Source organism: Leopardus geoffroyi, chromosome A1, assembly GCF_018350155.1.
Source record: "Leopardus geoffroyi isolate Oge1 chromosome A1, O.geoffroyi_Oge1_pat1.0, whole genome shotgun sequence".
NCBI classification, from domain to species: domain Eukaryota; kingdom Metazoa; phylum Chordata; class Mammalia; order Carnivora; family Felidae; genus Leopardus; species Leopardus geoffroyi.
Genome location: NC_059326.1, coordinates 70502425 through 70529051, shown reverse-complemented (window position 1 = coordinate 70529051; position 26627 = coordinate 70502425). Strand labels below are relative to the sequence as shown.

Genomic DNA, 26627 nt, shown 5'->3' with positions numbered 1-26627 from the left:
TCTCAGAAGTACTAATTTGCCTTCTCAGTCTAAAAAAAACAGTACGGCTGGCAACATTAGGACCATACTCAGCTACAGAACACTTGCCAAAAAGTAATACTGTGCTCTTTGCACTCTATGGTGCTACATTCAAGGGACCAAAATGACGTCAACACTGGAAAACGTCTGAGAACAATGGCAACATAACTTAAAAACTCTTAAGAAACATATCTGGGAAAGAGAACAATGATTTAAATGAGGGTTAAATTTTAACTCTCATTTATAGTCATAATTTAAATGAAGGTTAAAACTTAAGCAACATACAGAATAACTATAGATAAAAACATTGTATTGTATACTTGAAATTTGTTGAGAGTAGATCCTTACATGTTTTCACCACACATACACATACACAAAAAGATAACTATGTGAGGTGATGGATATATTAATTTACTTGATTTCAATACCATTTCACAACAGGTACATATAACATAAATATATAACACTTTTATTTGTCAACTGTATCTTAATAAAGCTAATAAAAATAAACTAAACAAGTGGTACCTCACTGGCTCAGTAAGAAGAGCAGTCAACTGTTGATCTCAGGGTCCTAAGTACAAGCCCCACATTACATGTAGAGATTATTAAAAAAAGAGTTGGTTAAGGATCCAACTCTTCATTTCAGCTCAGGTCATGATTTCATGGTCGTGAGATCAAGCCCCATGGAGCCTGCTTGGGATTCTCTCTCTCTCCCTCTTCCTCTGCCCCTTCCTGCTCATGCGCACTCGTGCTCTCTCAAAAACAAATAAACTTTTAAAAAATCAGCTAAACATTATATTACTTGACTTAAAAATAAACTTAAAGCAATTTTTTAATTAAAAAAAAAAAATGGAGCACCTGGGTGGCTCAGCTGGTTGAGTATCGACTCCTGATTTTGGCTCAGGTCATGATCCCAGGGTTGTGGGACTGAGCCTCACACTGGGCTCCATTCCAAGCATGGAGCCTGCTTGAGATTCTCTCTTTCTCTCCCTTTGCCCCTCTCCCCTGCTCAGCTCTCTCTAAAATAAATGAATAAAATAAATAAATACAGGCCCAAGGGAGACATTTAAAAACAAAACAACAACAAAAAACTTAAGCAGCTCCTCATTCTACCAGAGTTCCACAAGGCACACTTTAAAAATGCTGGAGTAAATTATTTACAAGATATTCTTTATCAGATTGTACTTACTTATTAAAATTCTATAGAAATGCATTTTTTAAGTTTATTTATTTTCAGAAAGAGAGAGAGCATGCATGCACGAGGAGGAAGGGGCAGAGAGGGAGAAAGAGAAAGAGAATCCCCAACAGACTCCGTATACAGTGTGGAGCCCGACGCAGGGCTCGAACCCACAAACCATGAGATCATGACCTGAGATGAAGTCGGACGCTTAACCAACTGAGCCACCCAGGCACCCCTAGAAATGCATTTTTAACACAGCCTGATTTAAGGTAGGCTCCATCATCATTAATATGACTGATACTGACACAACCTGAGAATGGAAGAAGATAATAACTTGACTAATAAGGGACGAAGAGAGAAAAAAGAAGAAAATGCAAATAACTATAGTGTATTAGCTATGACAAAAAGATCCTAATTAGGACATAAAACATCCCAACTGAAAGCAAAACAGGATCTTGGTTCCTACTTAGAAAGAAAGAGGGAGACGCGGGGGTTGAAAGGAACATAGTAGAACACAGGAGCACATCTACAGCAGTCAGGACACAGAAATGCAGTTTTCCAGGACTCGGAAAAGAGCTCCACTGCAAAGCTGACTCACTAGACTACAACTATCTCAGTGGTCAAGAGAGAGAAGTGTAAATAATACTTCCTTAAGTCTGGGAAGCAGTATTGTGCATTCATTTCAGAACACAGAAAGTGGACTCATATTGACTAGGTTCAAATTCTCATCATGCTTCTTACCAGCTATGTGATCTTGGGAAAGCCACTTAAATGTCTGCGCCGAAGCTTCTTCATCTGCAAACTGGGAAGAATAATCCCACTACCTCATCAGGTTGTTCTGAGAATTAAATGAGTTAATAGACGGAAACTGCTTAGAACAGAGGCTAACAGTAACTGTTGCATGATATGTTACACAAACAAAATTTACAGTTATAGTGTGACATAAGTAAAACTAACAACTCACACTTAATAGTCATTAATTGAAAATTTTTAAGAAATCATATAGATATGTAGACCCCTCATTTAGGTTATGGCTCTTTCTCCCAGGAATTTTTCCTAAGGCTTAGAAGTTATATTGCCATAGCTCCTAGCCATTTTCCTTCAAGGGAAAGGGGAATAAATTTACATTAGTTTTGGAAGTAGGCAAACCTGGGTTCAAATCCTACCTCTTCTTTTAAAAAAAAAAAATTTTTTTTTTACATTTATTTATTTTTGAGAAACAGAGTGAGACAAAGCGTGAGTGGGGGAGGGACAGAGAGAAGGAGACACAGAATCTGAAGCAGGCTCCAAGTAAGCGGTCAGCACAGAGACTGATGTGGTGCTCGAACCCACAAACCGTGAGATCATGACCTGAGCCGAAGTTGGACACTCAACCGACTGAGCCACCCAGGTGCCCCCAAATCCTAACTCTTCTACATATATACTAGTTATGTGATTTTGGATGAGTTATGTTCTGAGCTTCAAAGTATTCATTTGTGGCAAAGATAATAATACCTAGCATTACTCTGAAAATTAAATATAATAACTTAAGGAAAACAATCTTTTCTCCTTTAAATTGTGGTGAAGTTATACCATCCTTTGGGGTTGGAATTTGGCAGCATGCATCAAAAATTATAAAATAATACAGTTTATTTATTCTTCTTTCACCTCTAGAAACATCTGAAAATTAAGATACTCTAAGCATCACTATAATAGAAAAAAAAAAAGAAAGGAGAGAAGCACAAACCTAATTCTGTAAGAACAGCATACTTGGAAAATGCTTATGACAAAGGAGAGAAAAGCAGAATACACACATAGTCACTGATTGCTTTTTAAAAGTATTTTGTGTGAAATAAACTCAAGTTACAAAATAGCATTTGAGTGTGATAAATTTATTTTTAATTATTTATTTGGATATTTACTTTTGCATTAGAAAAAGTATGAAGATAAATACCAAAATGTCAGTAAGTGCTATTTTTATTTCTTTCTACGACTTTTCCATATTTCAGAGTTTTCTAAAATGAACTTTATTCAATTTATCGTAATAAAATCAGTTCATTTAAAACAAGACTATAAGGAGCGCCTAGGTGGCTGAATTGGCTAAGCATCTGTCTGACTCTTGGTTTCGACTTAGGTCATGATCTCATGGTTTGTGAGATCAAGCCCCACACTGGGCTCTGTGCTCACAGCACAGAGCCTGCTCAGGCTTCTCTCCCCCATCTCTCTCTGCCCCTCCCCCACCCCCCACTCGCTCACTCTCTCAAAATAAGTATTAAAATTTAAATATAAAAAAACCAATTACATAAATATCTTGAGGAAAATATGAAGAAAAAAGAAGAAAAAGATGAAAAAATCAACGGAAATGCTTAACAGTGGTTTTTCTCTATCTTTCAAACTTTCTATAATGTGATTAATTACTTTGAGACTGAAAAAGAAACACTTTTTTTTTTTTTTTTAATTTTTTTTTTCAACGTTTATTTATTTTTGGGACAGAGAGAGACAGAGCATCAACGGGGGAGGGGCAGAGAGAGAGGGAGACACAGAATCGGAAACAGGCTCCAGGCTCTGAGCCATCAGCCCAGAGCCTGACGCGGGGCTCGAACTCACGGACCGCGAGATCGTGACCTGGCTGAAGTCGGACGCTTAACCGACTGCGCCACCCAGGCGCCCCAAGAAACACTTTTTAAAATCATTCTCCCTTGGGGTGACTGGGTGGCTCAGTAGGAAGGGCATTCAACTCTTGACCTCAGGGTCATGAATTTGAGCCCCATGTTAGGTGTAGAGATTACTTAAGTAAATAAATATTTTAAAAAATAAAAAATAAAGCATCCTCCCTCAAGCTTGTCCTTCCCTAATTAATACCTGTCTTTCCTTCTCAGTTAAAATTCTTTTTTTTTTTTTTTTTTTTTAACATTTATTTATTATTGAGAGACAGAGACAGAGCATGAGCAGGGGAGGGACAGAGAGAGGAGGAGACACAGAATTCAAAGCAGGCTCCAGGCTCTGAGCTGTCAGCACAAGGCCTGACTCGGGGCTTGAACTCAAGAACTCCTGAGTTGATCATGAGTTGAACTCATGAGAGATCATGACCTGAGCCAAAGTCAGACCCTTAACCGACTGAGCCACACAGGCGCCCTCAGTTAAAATTCTTAAATAATATCTTCCTTGAGAGTTTCAAGGATATACTGTACTCCTCAAAAACTTAAGAAATGTAGGAAATAGCTTATCCCCAAGAGTCAAGCATTAAAGGCAACTGTGCAGGGTTTGGGCAACCCAAACCTGATGAATTAATCCTTTACTGCAACAAATAATGAAATCAGAGCAGAAAATATAAATTCTAATGTCACCTTTCAAGGGCCAGCCAAAATGATTCTTGGCCCCCAAAAGAGAAACACAACTAGAACAAGATGATAAAACTGGAGTTTCCATTAAGGTACCAAATACAAGGGCTGCTGCACACCAAAGGGAAGTTCTACACCAAAATGCAGGATTTACAAAGAAAACTAATCTAATGCAATCCCATGGCTGTTAAGACTCCTCTCAGCCTTATCATGAAGATAGAAAGAGTGGGTGGAACAGCAAGAGTTCTCTGCTGAACAGAGGGCATGAGGAAAAAGATCTGTGGAGTGCGTATCCAAGTGCGGTGAGTACAACTACACCCTCACATCGAGCTGAGTCGGGGGCTCAGGGGGCCTATTCAGTGAGCTAAATATGTGATGCCTGAGGTGACATGGTGCCTTTCCACCTCGGTAAACCAGAGAAGAAGAAGAAGCCAAGTTGATCACAGGGTTCACATGCACAACCAAGGCAAAGAACCCAGCAATTCCAGAGAAGCAGAGATGCACCGCATGCAATGGTCAGCAATGGGGTCAAGTCTGTTTCAGTCCGACAGTGCTCTTAAGCAAGCCAAAAGGACTCCAGAAGGAGGAAACTGCAGGTGGACCTAAGTTCCTAGGAACTAAGGAAGAGTCATCAAATAAAGTCCACCAACATAAAGATGCGTCCCCCCGCCCCAACCCAAGCCCAGGGGAGTAGCGGGGACGGTAGGCTCACAGGAATCTAAAGAGCCCACAAGAGGGTCAGCTTTAACTAAAGAACTATCCTATTTCCTATTCCTTCCTCCTCCCACACCACTCAGTCTAGAACCTAATAAGATCAGAAACAGAAAATCTGAGACAGAGGGGAACACAAAAAGAGTAGAAGCCAATCACAGCCTTTTCTCTCACAGCAAGTGGTTGCCAAGTACAAGTCTTAACTGGGAGAAAGGAGAAAACGTCTTACCTTTGAATGAAGACTGAAGTGCTGACTAAAATGTTCAACTGCATTTTTTTTTTTTTTTAAATGTAGGCCCCATATCCAACATGGAGCTCGAACTCACAACCCTGAGATCAAGAGATCAAGATCAAGCTCTACCAACTGAGCCAGCCAGGTGCCCTTAACTACATATTTTTAAATTTAAGTTGAGCCTGTATTTTGTGACTTCTATTTCCTAAGATTAGCGCCACCTGAATGTATCTTTCGTCTTTTATTTACTACTGAATTCCAAGCATCTGGAAGACGGGCTGGCCCACAGAAGTGCTCATTAAACAGCTGATGAATCAATAACTTGAAGAGTGAATAAACAAGTCATAGATCTGATACCTTATCATAAAGACAAAAAGCTTTCCAAGCTGCATACACTTTAAAGGGATGGTGACAGACAAAAATATTTGATCATCTCCCACAAGTATTTAACACACTGAATACGTAAAGAAAGAATATGTCAGTAAAAACACAGCTGGGTACTTCTTTAGAGCAAAAAACAGCTGCAGTGGTAAATTGTCGAGGTGTCCATTTCAGCATTTTGCAGGGGACAGAGTATGCAGACCCTGAATGACCCCACCCGTCACTATAGCTTGCCCATCTCCAGAGTGAGATAAATATCCTTAACAGTCACTGACACTACTGGACGTTGTATGCATCTAACTCCCCTAACCACATCTGACTCCAAGCTCCCTAACTGGTGGTTTTGGATCAAAACCAGTTTCTCTGGTTCCACCTCAGCTCAAAACTGTATTTCTCAGTCTAATAAATTTGTACTGGCTCCCACCTCAGGGCTGTGTGAATTTAGTTACAGCAAGATACCCAAGCACCTAAGTCTTCAAAGGGCCAAACTGAGCTGTGTCTCCCCCAGATTCCCTCCCCAGCTGTGTGTCCCTATGGTCCACTCTCCCTATTTCTACTCTCCACCTCTGGTTCACTCCTTACCTCAACTAAGCAGGTTTCGACCCTAATGAGCCACTGAAACTGCCCTCTTTACAGTAACCATACCCACTAATGCCAAATCCAGCAAACGCTGAGGATATGAGACAACCAGGTGAGTATGGAATTTAAAAATAAAAGTCAAGGAGTAAAGAAGTTTAGAAAGAAATGTTCACCAAAGCCAATGCAAGAAAACATTCCACTAAGATAGGGACTGGGAAGCACCCAGTAGATTCACAGGTGTGGAAGCCCCTGGTCACCTGGTCCACGGTAGTTTTCATGGAGAGGTGGGGCGGATTCCGGCTGTGGTGGGTGGGGTACAAAGCCAGTGGGCAAACCCTGAAGAACAGCTGATGAACTGTAGAGGGCTAAAGAGTGCAGGGATGTGAGAAAGGAAATCAAGCAAAGGTCATCTTTCAAGGACTGTGGTTGGGAAGAAGAAACAGCAGTCAGCAGCTGGAAGGTGCAGGATAGACAGGTGGGTTAGGCTTTTGCATTTTTCAGAACACACTCAGGAAAAAGATCCAGTTGAAAATCCCTAACGCCTGGGTGCCCGGGTAGCTCAGTGGGTTAAGCGTCTGACTCTTGATATCAGCTCAGGTCATGATCTCATGATTCATGAGATCGAGCCCTGCATTGGGCTCTGCACTGACAGTGCAGAGCCTGCTTGGGATTCTCTCTCTCTGTCCCTCCCCCACTCATGCTCTCCCTCTCTCTCAAAAAAAATAAGCTTAAAAAAAACCAAAAAACAAAACCCTAACCCTGATCTAGGAGCTTTACATACACTAACTTTTTAAATTTTTTTTTAATGTTTATTATTTTTGACAGAGAGGCAGAGACAGAGAGCAAGCAGGGAAGGGACAGAGAGAGAGGGAGACACAGAATCGGAAGCAGGCTCCAGGCTCTGAACTGTCAGCACAGAGCCCGATGCGGGGCTTGAACTCACAGACCTCAAGATCGTGACCTGAGCTGTAGTCCGGCCGCCCAACCGACTGGGCCACCCAAGCGCCCCTACACACACTTTTAATCTTCACAACAACTCAATAAAACAGATACTAATACTCTCTCCTTTCCACAGGCAGGGGATCTGAAGCACTCTGGGAGTTTCTGAAAAGCCCCCTACAGTATCAACAAGAAAAAGCGCTAGATTTAACCACGTGCCGGGCTCATGCTCTCAGAGCAGCGAAGGAAGAAGTGGCAATCGGCAAAGGCAGTAAAGAATGAATTATCAAGAGATGGAGGGTGGGCTAGGGGAAGGGGCTTCATTCTTTTAGCCTGGGGAAAAGGGAAAGGAACAAAGTCTGTATGCCAAACCAACTCACTCATCCCTCAAAACTCAACCAGAGTATCACCCACTCCACGTGAAGTCTCTGACAACTATTAAAGTGTGGATATAAACAAGATAGAGAGACACCGTGCCCAGGTGACAGCCCTTATTTTGCGGGTCTTTTAAGAGTGATATGGGTAGAGACTGGGAAGAGTCTTGAGGATAGGGATGAAAGGGTAAGGGCCCAGGGAGACGACTGAATTCAAGGACTCAGCTCCGATCAGGTGCCACACGTGAACATGAGCTGGGGTTTTACCAGATGACTGTAGTGGAACAGGAGCACCAGGTCTCTGAGAGTCTTGCTGAGAACTCAACTCCAGACTTGATATGGAAGTTGCCAGAAATGGGCTGTAAACTGGAGACAACGAGGAGAATGGAGAGTCTGGGGATCAGAGTCACTGTGGTGAGAGTATAGAAGCTGCAAGAGTTTGTTTACAACAAAAGACAAATCAAATTGAACTGGGGGTAAAAGGCAGGTTTCTTCCATGGAAACCCTCACCTCTGCCTACTCGGCCATCTCCTCTTTCCCTACCATCCCGGCTACTAGAAGTGCCTGAGGTCCTGTCCTCGGCCTTCTAACTCTACTCACTGCTTCCGGTGTCCTCACTCATGTCCATGGCAGAGCTCCCACCTAACTATCCATGTCCAGTCCAGCTCTCTCTCTCCAAATGTCCCCCGGGAAATCTCTGGGCACTACAGCCCCCCGCCCCACCCCCCGCATTAAATGTGTCCGCAGCTGAACTCATCTTTCTCCAAAAATGAGCTCCCCCTTTCTGCACCCCCTACCTTAGTGAATGGTGCCACCATCTGTCTCCCCAGAGCCACCTTTAACTCCTCTTTATGCCCAAAATCTAACAAGTTTTAATGACACAATCCACTTAATCACACATCTTTAGAACCTTTCTTCACTGTCGTATTCATTCTTACCGCTACCACCTGACCTGGGCCTTCAGCATTTCCCACTGGACTCTATTTTCTCTGCCCTTCTGCTGGCCACCCTTTCGTTCTGATCTAAATCTCTTTGTCCACTAGAATCTCCTGGGGATAACTTTGAAAATTCAGATTTCTGATGCCCACACTGGCCTTTCTCAATCTCTCTGTGGATGAGACCCAGGACTATGGACATTCAGAAAGCTCGATGTTGATTTTTTTGCAGCCAGGCCTCAGGCAGCATCAGAAAACACTGCTCCCGTCACCAACAATAATCTCCCATCTTCCCTCCCACAGCAACATGAAGCATTCACAAGTGGTGCTCTAGAACATCACCTCCTTCCGTGTCTCCGGACTTTGCCCTATCAGTCATGCCTATCTGTGTACCTGAACAGGAGGAGCCTTAGCCATTCCTCCACCTTCTTCCCCAGGGCCTCCTCTTCTCTCTAGTCAGGTGGGTGATTTCACCACACCCCTCTTAAACTGCTCAGTGCAGCCATAACCGTCAATCCTCTAATTCAAAGACAGAGTCACAAACGCCCTGCCCTGGCAGCACCAGCATTCTTCAGCACCTTGAAAATGCCCAGCTGTGCGTGGTTCCGTCTTTGCGTTTGCTCTTCCCTTTTTGCAAAATGCACGTTTTTCAATAAATTCTGACATGGCTGGCTCCTTCATACCATTTGGGTCTCCTCTCAGAGTCACCCTCCCAGATATCCTTCCACACCACACTTGCTAAAGCAGTCATCCACCATAACCTCAATCTATTACACTCATATTTTCTTCATGACACTTATCACTATGTGAAATCACATCGTTAACTTACTTGATCCTGTTTACTACTCTATCCTCTGTACACAAACAGTGTGTGGCTTACATGGGTACCCAACAGATACTGCTGAATAAATAAATGAGAGGAAAGCAAATGCAGCACTAAATCACCATTATCTACTAGTCACAAAATGAAGGAAATATACAGGGTAGGAAATAGCAGGTACTTTTCCTCTGAAAAGAGAATGTTACTCATCATCCATGGGGTCATGGGCAGATTATTCTTCCTCAGGATACTTACTCAAGATCAGAACTTTGACTTACCAAAGAACCACACAACTTACCTAGATGAAATCAATTCCCTGTCAGCGGGTAGCCTTGCAAAGAAAAATGTTAAAGTAGATAACCACTGATACCCAGCCTTGCCAAAAACCAGTCCTGGAAAAACTGCCTAAACTCCACTGCAAACAGGGACCCAGACTTGTTCAGCATTGCAATCCCAGCACCTAGCAGTTTCCAGCCCACAATAGATGGTCAAAATGTTTGCTAAATGAGCACAGAAGACATAGCCTTCTGAGGAATGGCCATCCCATCAAGTCTTACCCTGAGGACACACTTATTTTAGAAACAGCGCAAGACAGCTGAGAAGTCTTGGCCTATGCCTCTCCCTGAGCAGGAGTTTGGTTCCTAGAATTCAGTACTCATCAACCCTGTGCCATAGGTAATCGAGTATTACCTTCTCCATTGTCACCGTGTATCAAATTTGAATAAACTTTGCCAATACAATGGCTAATACAGTATAGTAACCAGTGACAGTAATCAGTAACCCAGTAATACAGTACAGTGACCTTTCTAACTTTTTCATGTATTCTGGTCAGCAAGAAAGGATGGCTCGGAATGTTGAAACAACTAAAATTAAAGACTCTATCATTAATTTTACATCCACCAGTGTATGGCTCACTGTGTGATCCCAAGAAAAATCACACCTCCTTCTTGACCAACAGTGTCAACAATCTCATGTTCTTTAACCAAAGGGTAGTTTGGGGATGATTAACTAGCCAGTACTTGTAACCTACTCTGAGGCCAATGAGTATCGTAAGTCAAACTGATTATGAAACAAAGGAAATCAGGGGTGCCTGGATGCTCAGTTAATCGAGCATCCAACTCTTGATTTCGGCTCAGGTCATGATTTCACAGTTCTTCAGATCAAGCCCCACATCGGCTCTGCACTGACAGCACGGAGCCTGCTTGGGATTCTCTCCCTCTCTCTGCCCCTCCCCTATGTGCGTGCTCTCTCTCTCTCAAAATAAATAAATAAATAAACATTTTTTTAAAAAAGGGAAATCATAAATATTCAATCAACTCCAAAACCAGAAGTTGGGAAGTGAGGAAGGTTTTAAATTAGGCCTGTGGCTCTGATACTCTCAGACGGAGACCTGTATTCTCAGAAAAGATTTCCAACAATCAAAACAGATCTTTAAGCTTTGGAAATGTCAACTGCTCCCATACTCTGGCAAGATTAAGCTCACACGTAGAGAGATATGAAGTACTAACAGTGACAAGCAATCGCAAAATTATGCCTGTTGAACAGTTCACTGTTGATGTACCAGTGCCTAATCCTAGGCTGTTTACTTAACACACAGCCCACCTCACCAAAAGCCAACTAGACAATTTCAGTGATAAAATAAAGTTGTCTAAAAGGTTGCATATACTCCATTGCCCTCTCTCTGCTGACCACCGCTGACGTTCAAGGAAAAGATCACAGCAACATCCAGGAGCAATGTCCGCGCCTTCCTGCCAAATGACTTCTTAACTTCCTTCCACTTTAATGGACTTTCATCAGTTTTTATTTGTCTAAAAACTCTTAAGGGACACCGAGTTAAAAAGAAACCTAAGTAAACCTGAGGAGTCAGCTCCTGAGACGGAGGCTGGAATTTGCATCTGGGGGAGAGCCAGTTCGGTCCCTCTGTAGCCCAAATGGAGCAAGGTGACTGGAAGGGAGCAGTCTTCCAGCATCGATTCCACCAGGGCAAGCCTCTTCTGGCACAGGCGCCGACGAGCGCCAACGGGTCGAGCCTGGAACACATCAGGACTCCCAGCCCGACCCTAACCGTCCAGCCCACCTGCGGCAGCCCCTGGACACCTGAGCATCGCACCTGGGGTTCATAGATAGGGACCAGGGCTGACGGCGGAACTCAGTCCCCACTCGCACCTCCAGTCTGAGGTGGGGGCGGTGCCCGCTGCCCCTCACGGGCAGGAACCACTAAGGTTCGGGCGCGGGGATGAAGGGTCGGCCCCCAAACCTCCAGCAACCCCGAGGGTCCCCGCTGCCCCGAGGCTTCTCAAGGAGGTGCGTAGGGTGGCGCGTAGGGAACAGCCATGAAAGCGGCAGCCGGTACTCACAAAGCCCACTGGAGCCGGTGCTGGTGAACATGGTCCCGCCGGACCCGGAGCCCCGCGGGGGGACAGGGGGAGGGGAAGTGGAGGTGGAGGGACCCGGCGACAACGCAGGCGCACTCCTGGCGTGGCGGCGAATCTGGCAACTGGATTCCACTCCAGGGGCTGCCTGTGAGCGGCGCATGCGCGGCCCGTGGGGCGCACTGCTTCTCCCGCCCCCTCCCTTCCTGCCTGGGAAGGGAAGTCGGTCCGCAGTTGGGGCGATCCGTGTGTCCGGGTTTTCCGACTGCCGCGGGCCCCCTTTAGAAAAGGAATGGGAATAAACGGGAAGAGTGTAACTCCTGGAAGCTGCACTCAAATACTCAGCGCCGCCCTACGCCCGGTGGAGCCGCGTGGCAGCGGATTCCTCCAGAGTGCCGGCGTCGGGATATTCCTCGCGATTCCTCGCGACCTCTAACCTCTCCACGGACGGGACGCCCGGCGCGTTCCACGCATGCTCAGTCTTTCCGGACAGACCCCCCCCCCCCCCCCCCCGCTTCCCCCTGCCGTCCCCCCTTGAAGTTCGCTCCCGCGAGGAATGTAGACAATAAATGTCTCGAGTTCCGGTGTCCAGCCAAGTGCTGGAGGCCGCTTGGTCGCGGGGAGCAACGCTGCCTAGGGTCCTCCCTTTCCTACGTAGATCCTGCGCGGAATCCCCTGAAAAGGCGCCGAGTGTCGTGGTCCCCAGATACACCCTACCACACCGCGCCGGCCGGTGACGAGGATCCTGGGACTGACGAGTCTATGGCTGAACGACCTTGCTCCCTAAACTTCTGCTTTGGCGTCCTTCTCAGACGTGGGCCATTTCTTTTTCTTTTTTTTTTTTTTATTTGCAAAATGAAATTAATCTTTGCTAAAGCAAAGTCATGTTGTTTTTTTTTTTTTGAGCCTGAAAACTTTTATATTCTGTATAATTTATATTCTGTATAATTTTATATTCTGTAGTTATTAAACAATATGTATTATGGAGAAATTGACCAACTACAATGCTAAATGAAAAGGCTGAAAAATTGCATGGCATACTTTAAAAAGAAAATACTTTTTGGGGACGTCTGTGTGGTTGAGCCTCCTCGCACGGTTTGTGAGTTCAAGCCCTGCATCCAGCTCTGTGCGGACAGTGCAGAGCTCGCTTCAGATCCTCTGTCCCTCTCTCTCTGCCTCCCCTACGCATGCTCTCCCTCTCACAAATAAACATTTTGAAAAAATAAGAAGAAAAAGAAAATACTTTTTGAGTGCTTGAGGGGTGCCAGTGGCTCAAAATATTAACACTGATTTATTGCTAGAAGGCAAAAGTAGAAGTGACTTATTTTCCTTAGGCTTTTCTTTTTTTTTTTTTTTTTTTTATTTTATTTTTTTTTTCAACGTTTATTTATTTTTGGGACAGAGAGAGACAGAGCATGAACGGGGGAGGGGCAGAGAGAGAGGGAGACACAGAATCAGAAACAGGCTCCAGGCTCTGAGCCATCAGCCCAGAGCCCGACGCGGGGCTTGAACTCACGGACCGCGAGATCGTGACCTGGCTGAAGTCGGACGCTTAACCGACTGCGCCACCCAGGCGCCCCCTTTAGGCTTTTCTTTAAGTGTTTACAGTCTTGAAATAGATTTTACATTTCACTTCGGATTCATCTAATTGAATTATTTTGCAATAAAATAATACTGTAAAGGCCCTTTAAGTTTTGCAGAAGCTGCTAGCTGGCAACAAAACTGATAGCCAACATAGCTGAATGCTTCTCAAAGTAGGTGTGGCGACTCCCCCCACCCCAATTTAGGGAATCCAGAAGGCCAAAACTGTTTTCGTGATGATGCTAAGACCCTTTTTTTAAACTCTTATTCACTCAGAAGTACTGGAATTTGCCACCATGCATTTGGAAGGGCTGCATAACTTAGTAAACCGATATTTTCCAGTTGATCAATGCATCGTGTTACAATTATACAATTCAATCTTCAAGATAAACCAATACATTTTAGTGGAAGAGTACAAAGAGTTCATTGATAGGGTTTCAGATTTCTCATTGCCAATAATCTTTTAAGAAACTACTGTTGCAGACTTTTTTTTATCTCAATATCCAAGATTTGTTGTCTTGCCACTTTGAAGAATGAAGAGGTGGACACAAAATAAAATGAGCAGCAGGCAAAAGTTGATTAAAGTATAAGATCTGAAAGTAAGAATAGTATGAAAGCTCTCTTTACGGAGAGGGGTCATTCAAAAGTGAATACCTGCGGACTATACACAAGGGACTGTTTTATAGGGTTTTGGTGAGCCCCTTCCCTTCCTTCTTGTTCCTTCTCAGGTTCTACCCTTACTAGCTAGGTGATTCTAAATGCCTGTCGTTCCTTTTTGATTGGTTAATTTCCACTGTACCAAGGGTGGTCTATGACCATACTGTTCCTTGTGGGTCATAGGTTTTATGGTCTACTTATTTTTAGTCGGGCCTTTTGTCACATTCTTAAGAGGAACTTTATGCCTGAGGGAGCTTGCTCAAGGCCGGATGTTCCCAGAAAAAATGTTTTAAAATATGAATGTTTCCCAGCCAGGAACCTTCAAGCCTTAGCCTCTCCCTTTCTGCTTACTGAATCCTATCTTTCCCTATCATACTACCATTTAAGGGGTGCCTGAGTGGCTCAGTCAGTCAAGCATCCAACTCTTTATTTTGGCTCAGGTCATGATCTCACAGTCATGGAATCAAGTCCGGTGTCAGCTCTGTGCTGGGCATGGAGCCTGCTTGGGATTCTCCCTCTCTCTGCCCCTCCCCTGTTCATGCTCCCTCTCTCTCAAATAAACATTAAATAAAGAAACTACCATTTAAGTTGTGCTGTAGTATCAAAAAAAGCACAAATGATCTGAAACGACTATTAAAATGCTTCCTTTTCCAACTGCAAAGCTGTGTGAGGCCACATTCTCTTCATATATTTCAACCTAAACCGTGTATCACAACAAACTGTAAGCAGAAGCAGACATGAGGATCCAGCTGTCTTCTAGAAAGCCAAACAGCAGACATTGGCAAAAATGTGCAATAACGTTATTCTTCCCCATAATTTTTTGCTTGAGAAAGTGCAGTAATTTTTCATAAAAATACAGTAGTTATGTTACGTGCAATGGATATGTTACTATTATTTTAAAATTAGTTTCAGTTTTATTTTTTTATAATTTTTTAAATATTTATTTTTGAGAGAGAGAGAACGAGCAGGGGAGGGGCAGAGAGAGAGAGAGAGACAGACAGAGAGGGAGACACAGAATCCGAAGCAGGCTCCACACTCCAAGCTGTCAGCACAGAGCCAGTGCAGGGCTCAAACCCACAAACCATGAGATCATGACCTGAGCTGAAGTCGGACGCTTAACCAACTGAGACACCTAGTGCCCCTAATTTCAAACAGTTTTACATTTTTCTGTTTCTTAGTTAATTTCTAAAATGGTAAGTACTGATAAATATAAACCCATGTTAGCAAAAGCTTTTGCATTATCTTTGAGAGTTCTGAAGAGATTTCAGGATCAAGATCAAAAGGTTTGAGAACTGCTGAAATAGGAGATAAAACACTCTGAAATTAAAAAAAAAAAAAGACAAAACCTTTCTCCTATTTATGTTCAATTTTTCAACATTCTTAACTAAATGCACAATAACTTAACATGGTACACAGACCTTGATTGAGAGTATTTTCAAAGATCCATACTTTGCACATGTACTCTACATTCTGAACCTGTACATATTGAAAGCTGTAGGTTTATCCTCCAAGAAGCAAGCACTGTCCTTGTATGGGCAGCATTGGCTTCAGCTGGGATCTTGTTTGGACTAAAGAGTGCCAGGCCCTACCCCCAGACTTATTAAAGCAGCATTTAACAAGACCCTCAGCTGATTTGAATGCAAAAGTCTGAGAAGCACAAGTGCAGTGATTCTCAACAAGGGGTGATATTTATCCTCCAGAGGACGCTTGCCAATACTTGGAGACATTTTTGGTATTGCAGTCATGAGAGGGGGCCACTACTGGCATCTAATGGGCAGATGGGAAGCTGCTAAACAATGCGAAGGACCACCTCCTACAATGAAGAATTCTCCTGCCCCAAATGTCCATTGTGCAAAGTTGAAAATTCCTGTTAGTGTGATTTAACCAACCTTTATCACGCAGTCCCAGATCGCTCAGTGTATATCATTTCTAATGCCCTTGCCTATATTTCCACCTTGTCACTTCTCTAGTTTGTATTATGGAGAACTAATTCTGTCAATTACTAGCAATCATCATTTGCCTTGCTATGTCTTGCTAAATCTGCTTTCTACACTGGGGTAGTAGTGATACGCTTGAAAGAGTAAGCCCCTAGCAGGCCGGGGAGGTGTTTTACTAAATGTTGTATCCTCCCCATTTTGAGTCTCTTGGTGTGAAGGCATTGTCTTCCTTTCATAAAATAAAACACAGCATCTCTAAGGGTTTAGCATTAGAAAGCAAATCTCCAGGGGGAGTCCTGGGGGAAGGCTGTTGACCAAACATCACTGATGTGTGCCTTTCCTGTATATTTCAACTTGCCTTTAACACAATGTTCTTCTCATAGAACAGAGCTAGAAAGAATTTTTCCTAAAGATTAATAAGCAGCAGAGGGGGCCAATAACAACAACCAAAATAAGAACCACAAACTTCAAAGTACCAAATTCTGATCAGTTGATGGCTACAGTGCGTTAAGTTTGTAAGCCACATCCTATTTCCATATTCTGGCTGAGGACCCCCTTTCCAAATTCCCAGGGATTCTAGTCAGCAACCTTTTGGAGGAATCAGTAGATAATGCCTAGAGTTGACAGTCAATCCTTGGACAAAGCAGTCTTTAAGTGTTTTAAATGCATTTTCAGCATATGATATCTATGAAACTAATATTTATGAAAAAATAGGTCTGGAAGCTTTTTAAAGTGTAGTTACATCTTTTTACTGATTTAATAATGTTCTTAATAGATGTTTACTGAGCAAGGAGCCTTTTGGGAATCCGTTAAGTGTATTTTTGTTTGTCACAATGACAACCTCCAATACTGCACGGGGTCCAGTAAATGCCAGACGCAATCCTTTTACCAAAAACAAAAACAAAAACAAAAACAAAAATACTTGTTCTCTTTCCTAATGTATTTTTTAAAATAATTTTAATGTTTATTTTTGAGAGAGAGAGAGAGAAAGACAGAGTACAAGCAGGGGACACAGAATCCAAAGCTGGCTCCAGGCTCCGAGCTGTCAGCACAGAGCCCAATGCAGGGCTTGAACCCACGAAACATGAGATCGTGACCTGAGTAGAAGTGGGAAGCTTAACTGACTGAGCCACCCAGGCACCCCCCCAACCTATTTTTTTAATGTTTATTTATTTTGAGAGAGAGAGAGAACATGTGTGCTTGGGGGAGGGGCAGAGAGAGAGAGAGAGAGAGAGAGAGAGAGAGAGAACAGCAGACTCCATGCTATCAGTGCAGAGCCCAACGCAGGGCTTGAACTCACGAATCCTGAGATCATGGCCTGAGCCGCAATCAAGAGTCGGACACCTAACCAACTGAGCTGCCCAGGCACCCCTTTTTTATCCTCTTTTTCACTCTCCAACTTATGCTTCTTATGCAGGTAAAAGTCTATTTGTATTTATGTGAATCTAGAACCAATTCCATTTTACATGTAAACATGTGCTTGGCAGAGCTTTCCAGGAATGCAACTATTTACTGCTTTGATTGTTATTTGAAACTTACTGAAGAGTTGTTCACCAATTCAAAATGCCAGGCCACCTGCAACAACTCTGCTTATTGCATTTAAGTCACCAGGACCAGTTTCTGTGTATGGCTAAGGCACTCAGTGATTCTATAGCTTTCCCAAAGTGTACAAATCTAGCCTGATTTTTAAAATATTAAAAATATTCTTATATACGTGAAATATTTTTTAAAAAGGTGTTGAGAATACTCCGTTGAATATTTGAAAGTGTCCATACTGAAAACATAGGTTTTTTTTTTTTTTCTAATTTATCTAGGTGAACTCATCAAGATTAAGTGAATATTTTATAAAGAAAGACACAGAATTGGCAAAGGTAGAAACTTCAGAGATTTAGGGAAAGTTTGAAAATCATAGTATTGTCCCTGAAATGTTTCTTTCAAATCAAATCTGAAAGATACAGTTACCGTTTTTTTTTGTTTTTTTTCTCTTCTTTTTCTTTTTTTTTTTTTTAAGAGTACTTTCCAACGTTTATTTTTTATTTTTGGGACAGAGAGAGACAGAGCATGAACGGGGGAGGGGCAGAGAGAGGGAGACACAGAATCGGAAACAGGCTCCAGGCTCCGAGCCATCAGCCCAGAGCCCGACGCGGGGCTCGAACTCACGGACCGCGAGATCGTGACCTGGCTGAAGTCGGACGCTTAACCGACTGCGCCACCCAGGCGCCCCTCTTCTTTTTCTTAAAGAAGGCAGACTGCCACGTGCAGCGCCTCATTTGGATGTGTCTGGAGTCTTGGAAGCTGGACTCCCCTATGTTCTCCCACAAATAGACCTTGAGAGTTTGTCTGGAGGTTCCAGCAGGGAAGCGCAGTAACCGTATACCCTTGACCCAAGAACGGTCCTCCTCTGTCAGGGAAGGTCATCCTCATGGACCAAGCACAAAGCTTCAGGAGGGACGCACATGGAGCAGTGGGGACAGCCACCTAGCCAGCCAAATCAGCGAATCAACCCTGGTCATCCATGGGGTGACAGATGTCAGATTACCCTCACATCCTATAGGTACCATTTCTTAACTGAACTGCACAAATGATAGCAATCTGTGGTCATCCGAACAATATAAGAGAAAAATTAATTTTACCAGTTGCATAAGAGGTTATAAATTATGACAGTAAGAAATTTCAAAGATTTCTTCTGTTCTGTTGAGCAACAATATTGTATGTAGAAGAATCTGTGAGAAATCCCAAGCGGTAGAAAATGGGCTGTGACATGATCTACAGACAGAAGAGTGTCTGTTGCATGTGAGTGGAAGTAACCTGCATGATAATAAATTCTGCTAACCACAAATGCTAGATTGATGGGAGTAAAAACACTGAGTAGAAAATGTACTTGCATATACACAGACAAGAGATACTCAGAGTTGTGAAAATTTTAAATTCTTAAACAGTATTTCACAGGACACATTTTTCCTTTTGCAATGTCCTTGCACAACAAATGCAGCAGTAGCCACGGACAGTGACAACATGGGTTGATAAACAACTGAAAAGTAGCAACAGCCATGTTAGCAAGTCATTGAATTATTCACTGACAGCCTCAGTCACCAAAAATCTCAGTGAAGGACCCACACATCAATGAATCCTATCCGTGCTATCGAATAAAAGATTATTTTGCAATCTTGGCAGTGCCTGAAAAGGAGTTTGACTGCCTTGTACTACATATGGAAATAAGACGGTATTCCAAAGAAAATTGTTTTAAAATATTTTATTTCAGGGCGCCTAGGTGGCTGGGTCGGTTAAGCGTCCGACTTTGGCTCAGGTCATGATCTCGCGGTCCATGAGTTCGGGCCCCGCGTCGGGCTCTGTGCTGACTGCTCAGAGCCTGGAGCCTGTTTCAGATCCTGTGTCTCCCTCTCTCTCTGACCCTCCCCTGTTCATGCTCTGTATCTCTCTGTCCCAAAAATAAATAAACGTTAAAAAAAAATTAAAAAAATGATTTGGGGATGCCTGGGTGGCCCAGTTAAGCATCCAACTTCGGCTCAGGTCATGATCTCACGGTTCATGGGTTCCAGCCCCGCATTGGGTTCTGTGCAGCCTGCTTCGGAGTCTGCTTCTCTCTCTGCTCTTCTCCTGCTCACGTTCTCTCTCTCTCTCTCTCTCTCTCTCTCTCTCTCTCTCTCTCTCAAAAATAAATAAACAGGGGCACCTGGGTGGCTCAGTCAGTTAGGCATCTGACTTCAACTCAGGTCATTGACCTCATAGTCCATGAGTTCGAGCCCCATGTCAGGCTCTATGCTGACAGCTCGGAGCCTGGAGCCTGCTTTGGATTCTGTGTCTCCCTCTCTCTGTCCCTCCCCCACTCATACTCTGTCTTTCAAAAATGAATAAATGTTAAAAAAAAAATAAACATTAAAAAGAAAAAGAAATGATTTGTATACTGTTACCATATGTTATACATTATCATCTTAAAATGTGAACACGAAAATGTTATGTACATAAAATCGAAATAGGTAATTGTGTCTTCTATGTTTTTTATGGCACGTCGATACACTGGAGTTGCTGAATGACTCTAGGTATTTGCTCAAGTTCTCAAGAGAGCTGGGTGGTGTGTGCAGCTGGGAAGCGCCCAGAGCCTGGGGCCTGGCTTCAAATCCCAGCTCTGTTCTCGACTAAGTGTACACCCCCAGACCCTTAACTCCCTTCCTTTCCTCATCTGTGAACAGGGAGGGATGGTAGTAATAATACCTACCTTTAAGGGTCTTCTGAGCAGTAAATAACTTAATACATTAAAAACAACAAGTGTCCAACTTTGGCTCCGGTCATGATGTCAATGTTCACGAATTCGAGCCCCCGTGTCGGGCTCTGTGCTGACAGCTCAGAGCCTGGATCCTGCTTCAGTTTCTGTGTCTCCCTTTCTCTCTGTCCCTTCCCCATTCACGCTTTGTCTCTCTTTCTCTCTCAAAAATAAATAAACATTAAAAACAATTAAAAACAACAACAACGCCACTTAGGACAGGCCCTGCCCATAGTAAGTTCCTGCAATTATTGTCATGATCATTTCTGTAATTATACTCTGAACGTTAGCAAGGAGGCTAAAAAAGTTCTCAACATTGAGCCTGTCTATTTGTGCCAGAACTCTCATGAGACACTTGGTTCCTAAAGCAGCAATTAGAAATGAAGAATCAGAACAGTGTAATCATGCCGTTTGACAAAGGACCCAGGGATGCAGGTTGCGGCTTAGCTCAGCTGCTCTCTCTGTTCCCGGGGTGTGCTAACAGCAAACAGAGGGAGAGGAGAGTTCTCTTGCTCCTCCTCATTCCTCCAGGCCCCACCTCTGGTCTGCTTATCTCTGCAGCATCTCTCACTGGCCTGAGATCCAAATGATGCCTCAAGTGTCCACAGGAGCCTCATGTAGGGAAGCAGCTGGGCATAAACCATCAACGGATACACCTAGCTTGCACACTAATCACACAGCAATATTCTCCCATGGACACAAATGAAAGTACTTTTTCCCTGTGTTTAAAAACACAGGCTCAGTAGGTTAAGCATCTGACTTCAGCTCAGGTCATGACCTCACCATTCATGAGTCTGAGTCCTGCATCGGGTGAGTTCATCCTCCGCTTCAGGCAAGCCCCCGCTTCTCTCTCTCTCTCTCTCTCTCCCTCTCTCTCTGCCCTTTGCTCACTTGCACCCCACCCCTCTCAAAAAGTGAAACAAAAATTAAAAAAAATAAAAACACAGACTTACTTGATTTGTCTTTCCTCTTCACTCTTTTGGTAGTGACCCAGATACAGAGAACTGTTTTTGGTTGGTTGTTTTCATTAAAAAAAGTCGACAATACAGGCATCTAATAACAGTCTCTGAAGAGTTAGGAACAAGAGGGATTGGTAGAGATCACGTTGAACTGACCAGCATGTGTCCCATCTAAAGGGTTGAGTATTCCTAAGCTCTGCTCAGGATGCCATGAGGAAATGGGGAAAACAGAAATGCAGCCCAGACTTTTGGACTTTAGTAAGGAATTTCCCAATTGTTTAACGTTGGCTCCCATTAATGTATGTAGACTGATGAAAATCATGCTGCAGAAAGGCCACAGATGCAGGATGTCGACTCCACAGTGCCGTGGGGGTGCCATTACCATCGTAACGTGGACGTGATATCAATGGTGACCCTGGAGTTGTGCAACACGGTGGCATGGGTCCAAACCACAGTAAGCAAGGGCTCTCTATATCTCTGAGCAGAGAGTCTCTAAGACACTTTTTCAGACATTAGTGTGCACGAAACCAGTGAGATGCCTGTTTACAATCAGAGTCCTGAGGCTCGTTACCTGAGATTCTGAGGGGAGGCCCAGGAATTTGCATTTAAAAAAACAAACATTTTTAGTAGTCTTAATTTTTTAGAAAAGCTTTAGATTTACAGGAAAATTGGAAAGATAGTTCAAAGAATTCTCATAACCCCTACAGCCAGTTCTCCTGTCATTAACGTCTTACGTTACTATGGTCCATTTGTGGCAAACCAGTATCGATACATTATATGAAATAAAGGCCATACTTCATTTAGGTTTCCTTAGTTTTTACCTACTGTCCTTTTTCTGTTCCAGGATCCCATCCAAGTGCCACATTACATTTAGTTGTCATGTCTCTTTAGGCCTTTCTTGACCGTGACAGTTAAAAAAAATTTTTTTTTTAATGTTTATTTATTTTTTAGAGAGAGAGGGAGACACAGAATCTGAAGCAGGCTCCAGGCTCCGTGGGGCTCAAACCCATGAACAGTGAGACCGTGATGTGAGCCAAAGTCAGACACTTAACTGACTGAGCCACCCAGGAGCCCCTTGACCATGATAGTTTTATGTCTTTGTTTTCTATGACCTTGACAGTTTTGAGGACTACTGGTCAAGAAGTTTGTGGGGTATTATACCTTTATTAGAACTTGTGTGGTGTTTTTCTCATGATAAGATTGAGGTCATGGATTGTTGGGGAAAATACCACAAAGGTAAAAGTCCTATTTTCATCACACAATGTCAAGTATACACACTATCAGCCTGACTCATTACTGCTCTTCTTGACCTTGATCACCTGGTTGAGGTCGTATCAGTCAGGCTTCATTTGCTATAGATGTACCCGCCACTCCTTCCATACTCTCCTTTTTGGAAGGAAGTCACTATGGGCAGCCCACACTTGAGCAGGAAGTTCTGTTCCACCTCTCTGAGGACGTAGTATGTGTATAAATTACTTGGAATTCTTCTGCATGGGAAATTTGTCTTTTCTCCCACATTTATGTATTCAACCATTTGTTTATATCGGTATAGACTCATGGACATTTATTTTATACTTCAGGTTATAACCCAATACTACTTTATTTGTTTTGTTGCTCAAATTATTTCAGCGTTGGCCCCTGGGGGCTGGTTCAGTTGGCTCCTGTGTCCCTTTGATGTACCTTAATCAATGTGGGTTTTGAGTCAGCATTTTTATAAAGCTCCCAAGTGACTCTGGTGCAGGTGGTCCAAGGACCGCATGGTCCCCGGGGTGTGCCATGAGCTCTGCTAACCACAGAATCCCACCCAGTCATTGATGCCTTCAGCAAGCGGTAAAGAATAACCCCTCTGTCTGCTATACCCATTTAGCAAACACTTACTGAATGTCATCCCCGTGCCTCCTCCCTGCCAGGCACTGTGCTAGATTCTAGAAATGCAGAGCTTTCCCAGGAATTCAGACCTGGGTGGACATGCTCTAGGGGAAATATGGATGTGGTTAACAAGAGAGAGGAAAAGAGTACCTGTCAACCCTTTCACCCGTCCCTAGAAAAGAACATATTAAGAATTGAGAGAATAGGGGACATCGGAGGGGTTGGGCTGAAAAGCACCTATAGAAGATTTGGAATTAAGCAGAAAGAAAATGCCTTATCCTCTGAGACTGGAGAAGAGGAAATTGGCTCCAGAAATTTTTACAGATTGGTTGGTGTTAGGGGGGCGGCATGTTTGAGGTCACCTAACCAGCTTTAATTTTCCGGATTAAACAGGAGGCCAGGTCACCCTTTCTAGAGGGAGGCTCTGGAGACACAGTGCTGGAAGGCACTAAAGTTTTGAAATCGTGGTTGGCGGGGAGGGGTGCATTGGTTGCAATCCAGTCAGAAGACAAAACCACAGCAAAAACTTGGAAAGAGAGAGTTGAATATAGAATTGATAACTACTCCAGGACAACTCCAAGATATCACAGAGGAGGCGGCTACCACCTCACCTCTCAGGCTACACAAACAAAGGAAAGAGGTTGGAGTGATTAAAACCTTACCACTTAGAGGGGTGCTCCCAGCCTTCAGAGGAGGGTGTACTGGCTGGTTGGTGATGGTGGGGAGCAATAAAACTGTGTCTGCAAATGTTGGAGCCCCTGGAAACCGGATTCGGCTGCTCTTACAGGAAGGCACTGCCCCTTCTGGGTGAAGAGACATTTGTTGGGGTGTTGCTCAGAGGAATCACAAGCAGAAAGAAGGTCACAGGGCCCTCCTTCTCCCTCTAGTCTTGAAGCCTTCCTGTAGCACCTCTAATTGGTAGAGCCCAATGTGTGGTGTGCAGGGTCTCAGCCTAGCATCACGAAGCCACGTTGAGAGGCACGGGTTTGGAACTGAGAGGCAATGACCGTCATGGGCCACCTCTCAACCATGTGAATGACATTTAGGGAGTGTATACACCCGTGGATCTGGACACTGGCTGAATTTCTTTCCTCCCTTGCCTGCAAATCGTTTCTTGTTCTCCTAGGCCTTTTTCCATATTGGAGATTCTTCTCTTCCCAGGGGTCAGCCACGGATTCCCTTGGTTGTTAAACTTCTCCCAGAAAAGTCCTGATGGATCATCTGGTTCAAAAGGAACCAAAAGTTTACTCAATCAACCCAGCAAGTGGATAAACAAAATGTGGTATATACATGTCATGGGCTATTATTCAGCCTTAAAAATGAAGGAAATTCTGGGGCGCCTGGGTGGCGCAGTCGGTTAAGCGTCCGACTTCAGCCGGGTCACGATCTTGCGGTCCGTGAGTTCGAGCCCCGCGTCGGGCTCTGGGCTGATGGCTCAGAGCCTGGAGCCTGTTTCAGATTCTGTGTCTCCCTCTCTCTCTGCTCCTCCCCCGTTCATGCTCTGTCTCTCTCTGTCCCAAAAATAAATAAACATTGAAAAATAAAAAATAAAAAAAAAAAATGAAGGAAATTCTGACACATGCTACAACATGAATGAACCATGAGGACATTATATAAGCCAGTCATTAAAAAAAGACAAATACTGTATGATTCTGTTTATATGAGGTCCCTAGAGTAGTCAAATTTATAGAGACAGAAAATAGAATGCGGTTGCCAGGGACAACACGGAGGGGAAATGGGAAACTATTGTCGAATGGGTACAGCGTTTCAGTTCTGTGGGAGGGCGCCTGGGTGGTTCAGTCAGTTAAGCCTCCAACTCTCATGGGTTCTTGAGTTCAAGCCCAGCATCAGGCTCCGTGCTGACAGTGCAGAGCCTGCTTGGGATTCTCCTTCTCTCTCCCTCTCTCTCTCTGCCCTTCCCCTGGATTGTGCTGTCACTCTCTTTCATTCTCTCTCTCTCTTTCAAAATAAATAAACTTAAAAAAAAAAGAAAGAAAAATGCAGATGGATGTTGGTGATGAATGTACTTTATGCCACCAAATGTACACTTAAACATGATGAAGATGGTGAATTTTATATTATGTGTATTTTACCACAGTGAAATCTTTTTTCGAAAGACCGAAAACAAGGTTACAGCTGGAAGGAATGGGTAGGTGGTCCTTGGCCTGGTGTGTCACATGTCTCTACTTGGTGATTCATTCCTCAACTCAACTTCGTGAGCAGCAGTTTCCAGGCCTCGCCCGGAAGTTCCAGTGAGCCTGCGTCCCCATTTGCCCTGCTGTACACATACCCTGAGATGCACAGGTGCAGAGGCAGCCCTCCCCCCTCTATCAGTGGATGATAATTCTAGCTAATATTAACCCAGCATTTACAATATGCCACATGTGTTAACCAGAACACACTCTGTTTTCATCCCCATATTACTGATGAGGAAACGAAAGCTCAGAGAGGTGACTAGCTTTAGGTCACCTAACTGCTGAGTGGAGAAGCCAGGACTGATCCAGGGCTCCTAGACAGAGCCTGTGCCCTCATCGCTGCACTCTACCGCCCCCTAGTGGACTCTGGTCTCCCCTTGTCTCACCAACACTGTGCTCGGGTCCGGGTCCGAGCACCGGTTTCTCTCGCCCTGGGTGACAAGTCATTTCACAGCAGTAATTTTATGCTTCCTGTGCGGTGTAGAGATCCGGGCAGCGCACGCCCCTCCTTTCGGCCCTGACACCACACTGGCTGTGTACGGCAAGTGGCTGAGTTAGGCTGCATGCCTGATGAGGCTCCCCAGGTCCTCACCTCCCAGGAACAGCCCTGTCCGCCCCTGAGGCTTGTGGGTGGATTGTCCTAGGTTGGTCACAAGGTTCCATCACTCCCTGCAGGAACCTCTCTGATAGATTTTAGAGTTTTCTTAAGCCTCTCTGGTTGTATTGATCCTTGGAACTGTAAAGAAAACTGCTGGATTGGGGTGCCTGGCAGGCTCAGTCCAAGGAGCATGCTAGTATTGATCTTGGTGTCCTGAGTTTGAGCAGCACAAGGGGTGTAGAGATTACTTGCACAAACAAAACTTAAAAAAAAAAACAAAAACAAACAAAAAAACCCCCACAAAACCTCCTGGATTTTTATATCCCAGCCATACAAAGTGTTTTCAAACCAACAGCTCTCCAAGCTTCTCTCTTGATCTGAGTGGTCTGCATGGGATTGTGCATGGGGTATCTATCCCTTGAGAAATGCCTTTTCTACACCACACAGGCCACTATTGGGTGCCTTCAGGATTTCAGGCAGGTAAGTCCAGGTATCTTGGGTGACCCCGATATCTTTTGTTGTTGGATCCAGGATTCAGCTGAGGTTCCACACATTGCATTTGGTTGCGATGTTGTCTGGTCTTTTTAAATCCAGAATAATCCCCCACCTTATTGTTTATTGTTTTGTCTCCTGGAACTTTCTGGAAGAGTTCAGGTGAGTTGTTTTAGATTGTCTCCTAGGCTGAATT

At 43.9% G+C, this 26627-nt stretch overlaps 1 protein-coding gene and 1 long non-coding RNA gene across 7 annotated transcripts in view; one reads left to right on the top strand and one right to left on the bottom strand.

Moving 5' to 3' along the window:
• UBAC2 (UBA domain containing 2) overlaps positions 1–12363 on the bottom strand; it is a 174330-nt gene extending 161967 nt beyond the window's left edge. For 4 of the 5 annotated variants that reach the window (XM_045444974.1, XM_045444982.1, XM_045445002.1 and 1 more), the window contains exon 1: positions 11847–12338. In XM_045444974.1, the coding sequence (XP_045300930.1) occupies positions 11847–12024 (178 nt within the window). In that variant the 5' untranslated portion in view covers positions 12025–12338. Of the gene's footprint in view, positions 1–11846 lie in introns of all 5 variants that reach the window. The other variant, XM_045444988.1, reaches the window with a different exon arrangement.
• Positions 12364–26289: 13926 nt separating this feature from the next.
• The window catches only part of LOC123580334, a 40077-nt gene continuing 39739 nt past the window's right edge, over positions 26290–26627 (top strand). For both annotated transcript variants that reach the window (XR_006703257.1, XR_006703256.1), the window contains exon 1: positions 26290–26419. This is a non-coding gene — a long non-coding RNA (uncharacterized LOC123580334). The remainder of the gene's footprint in view (positions 26420–26627) is intronic.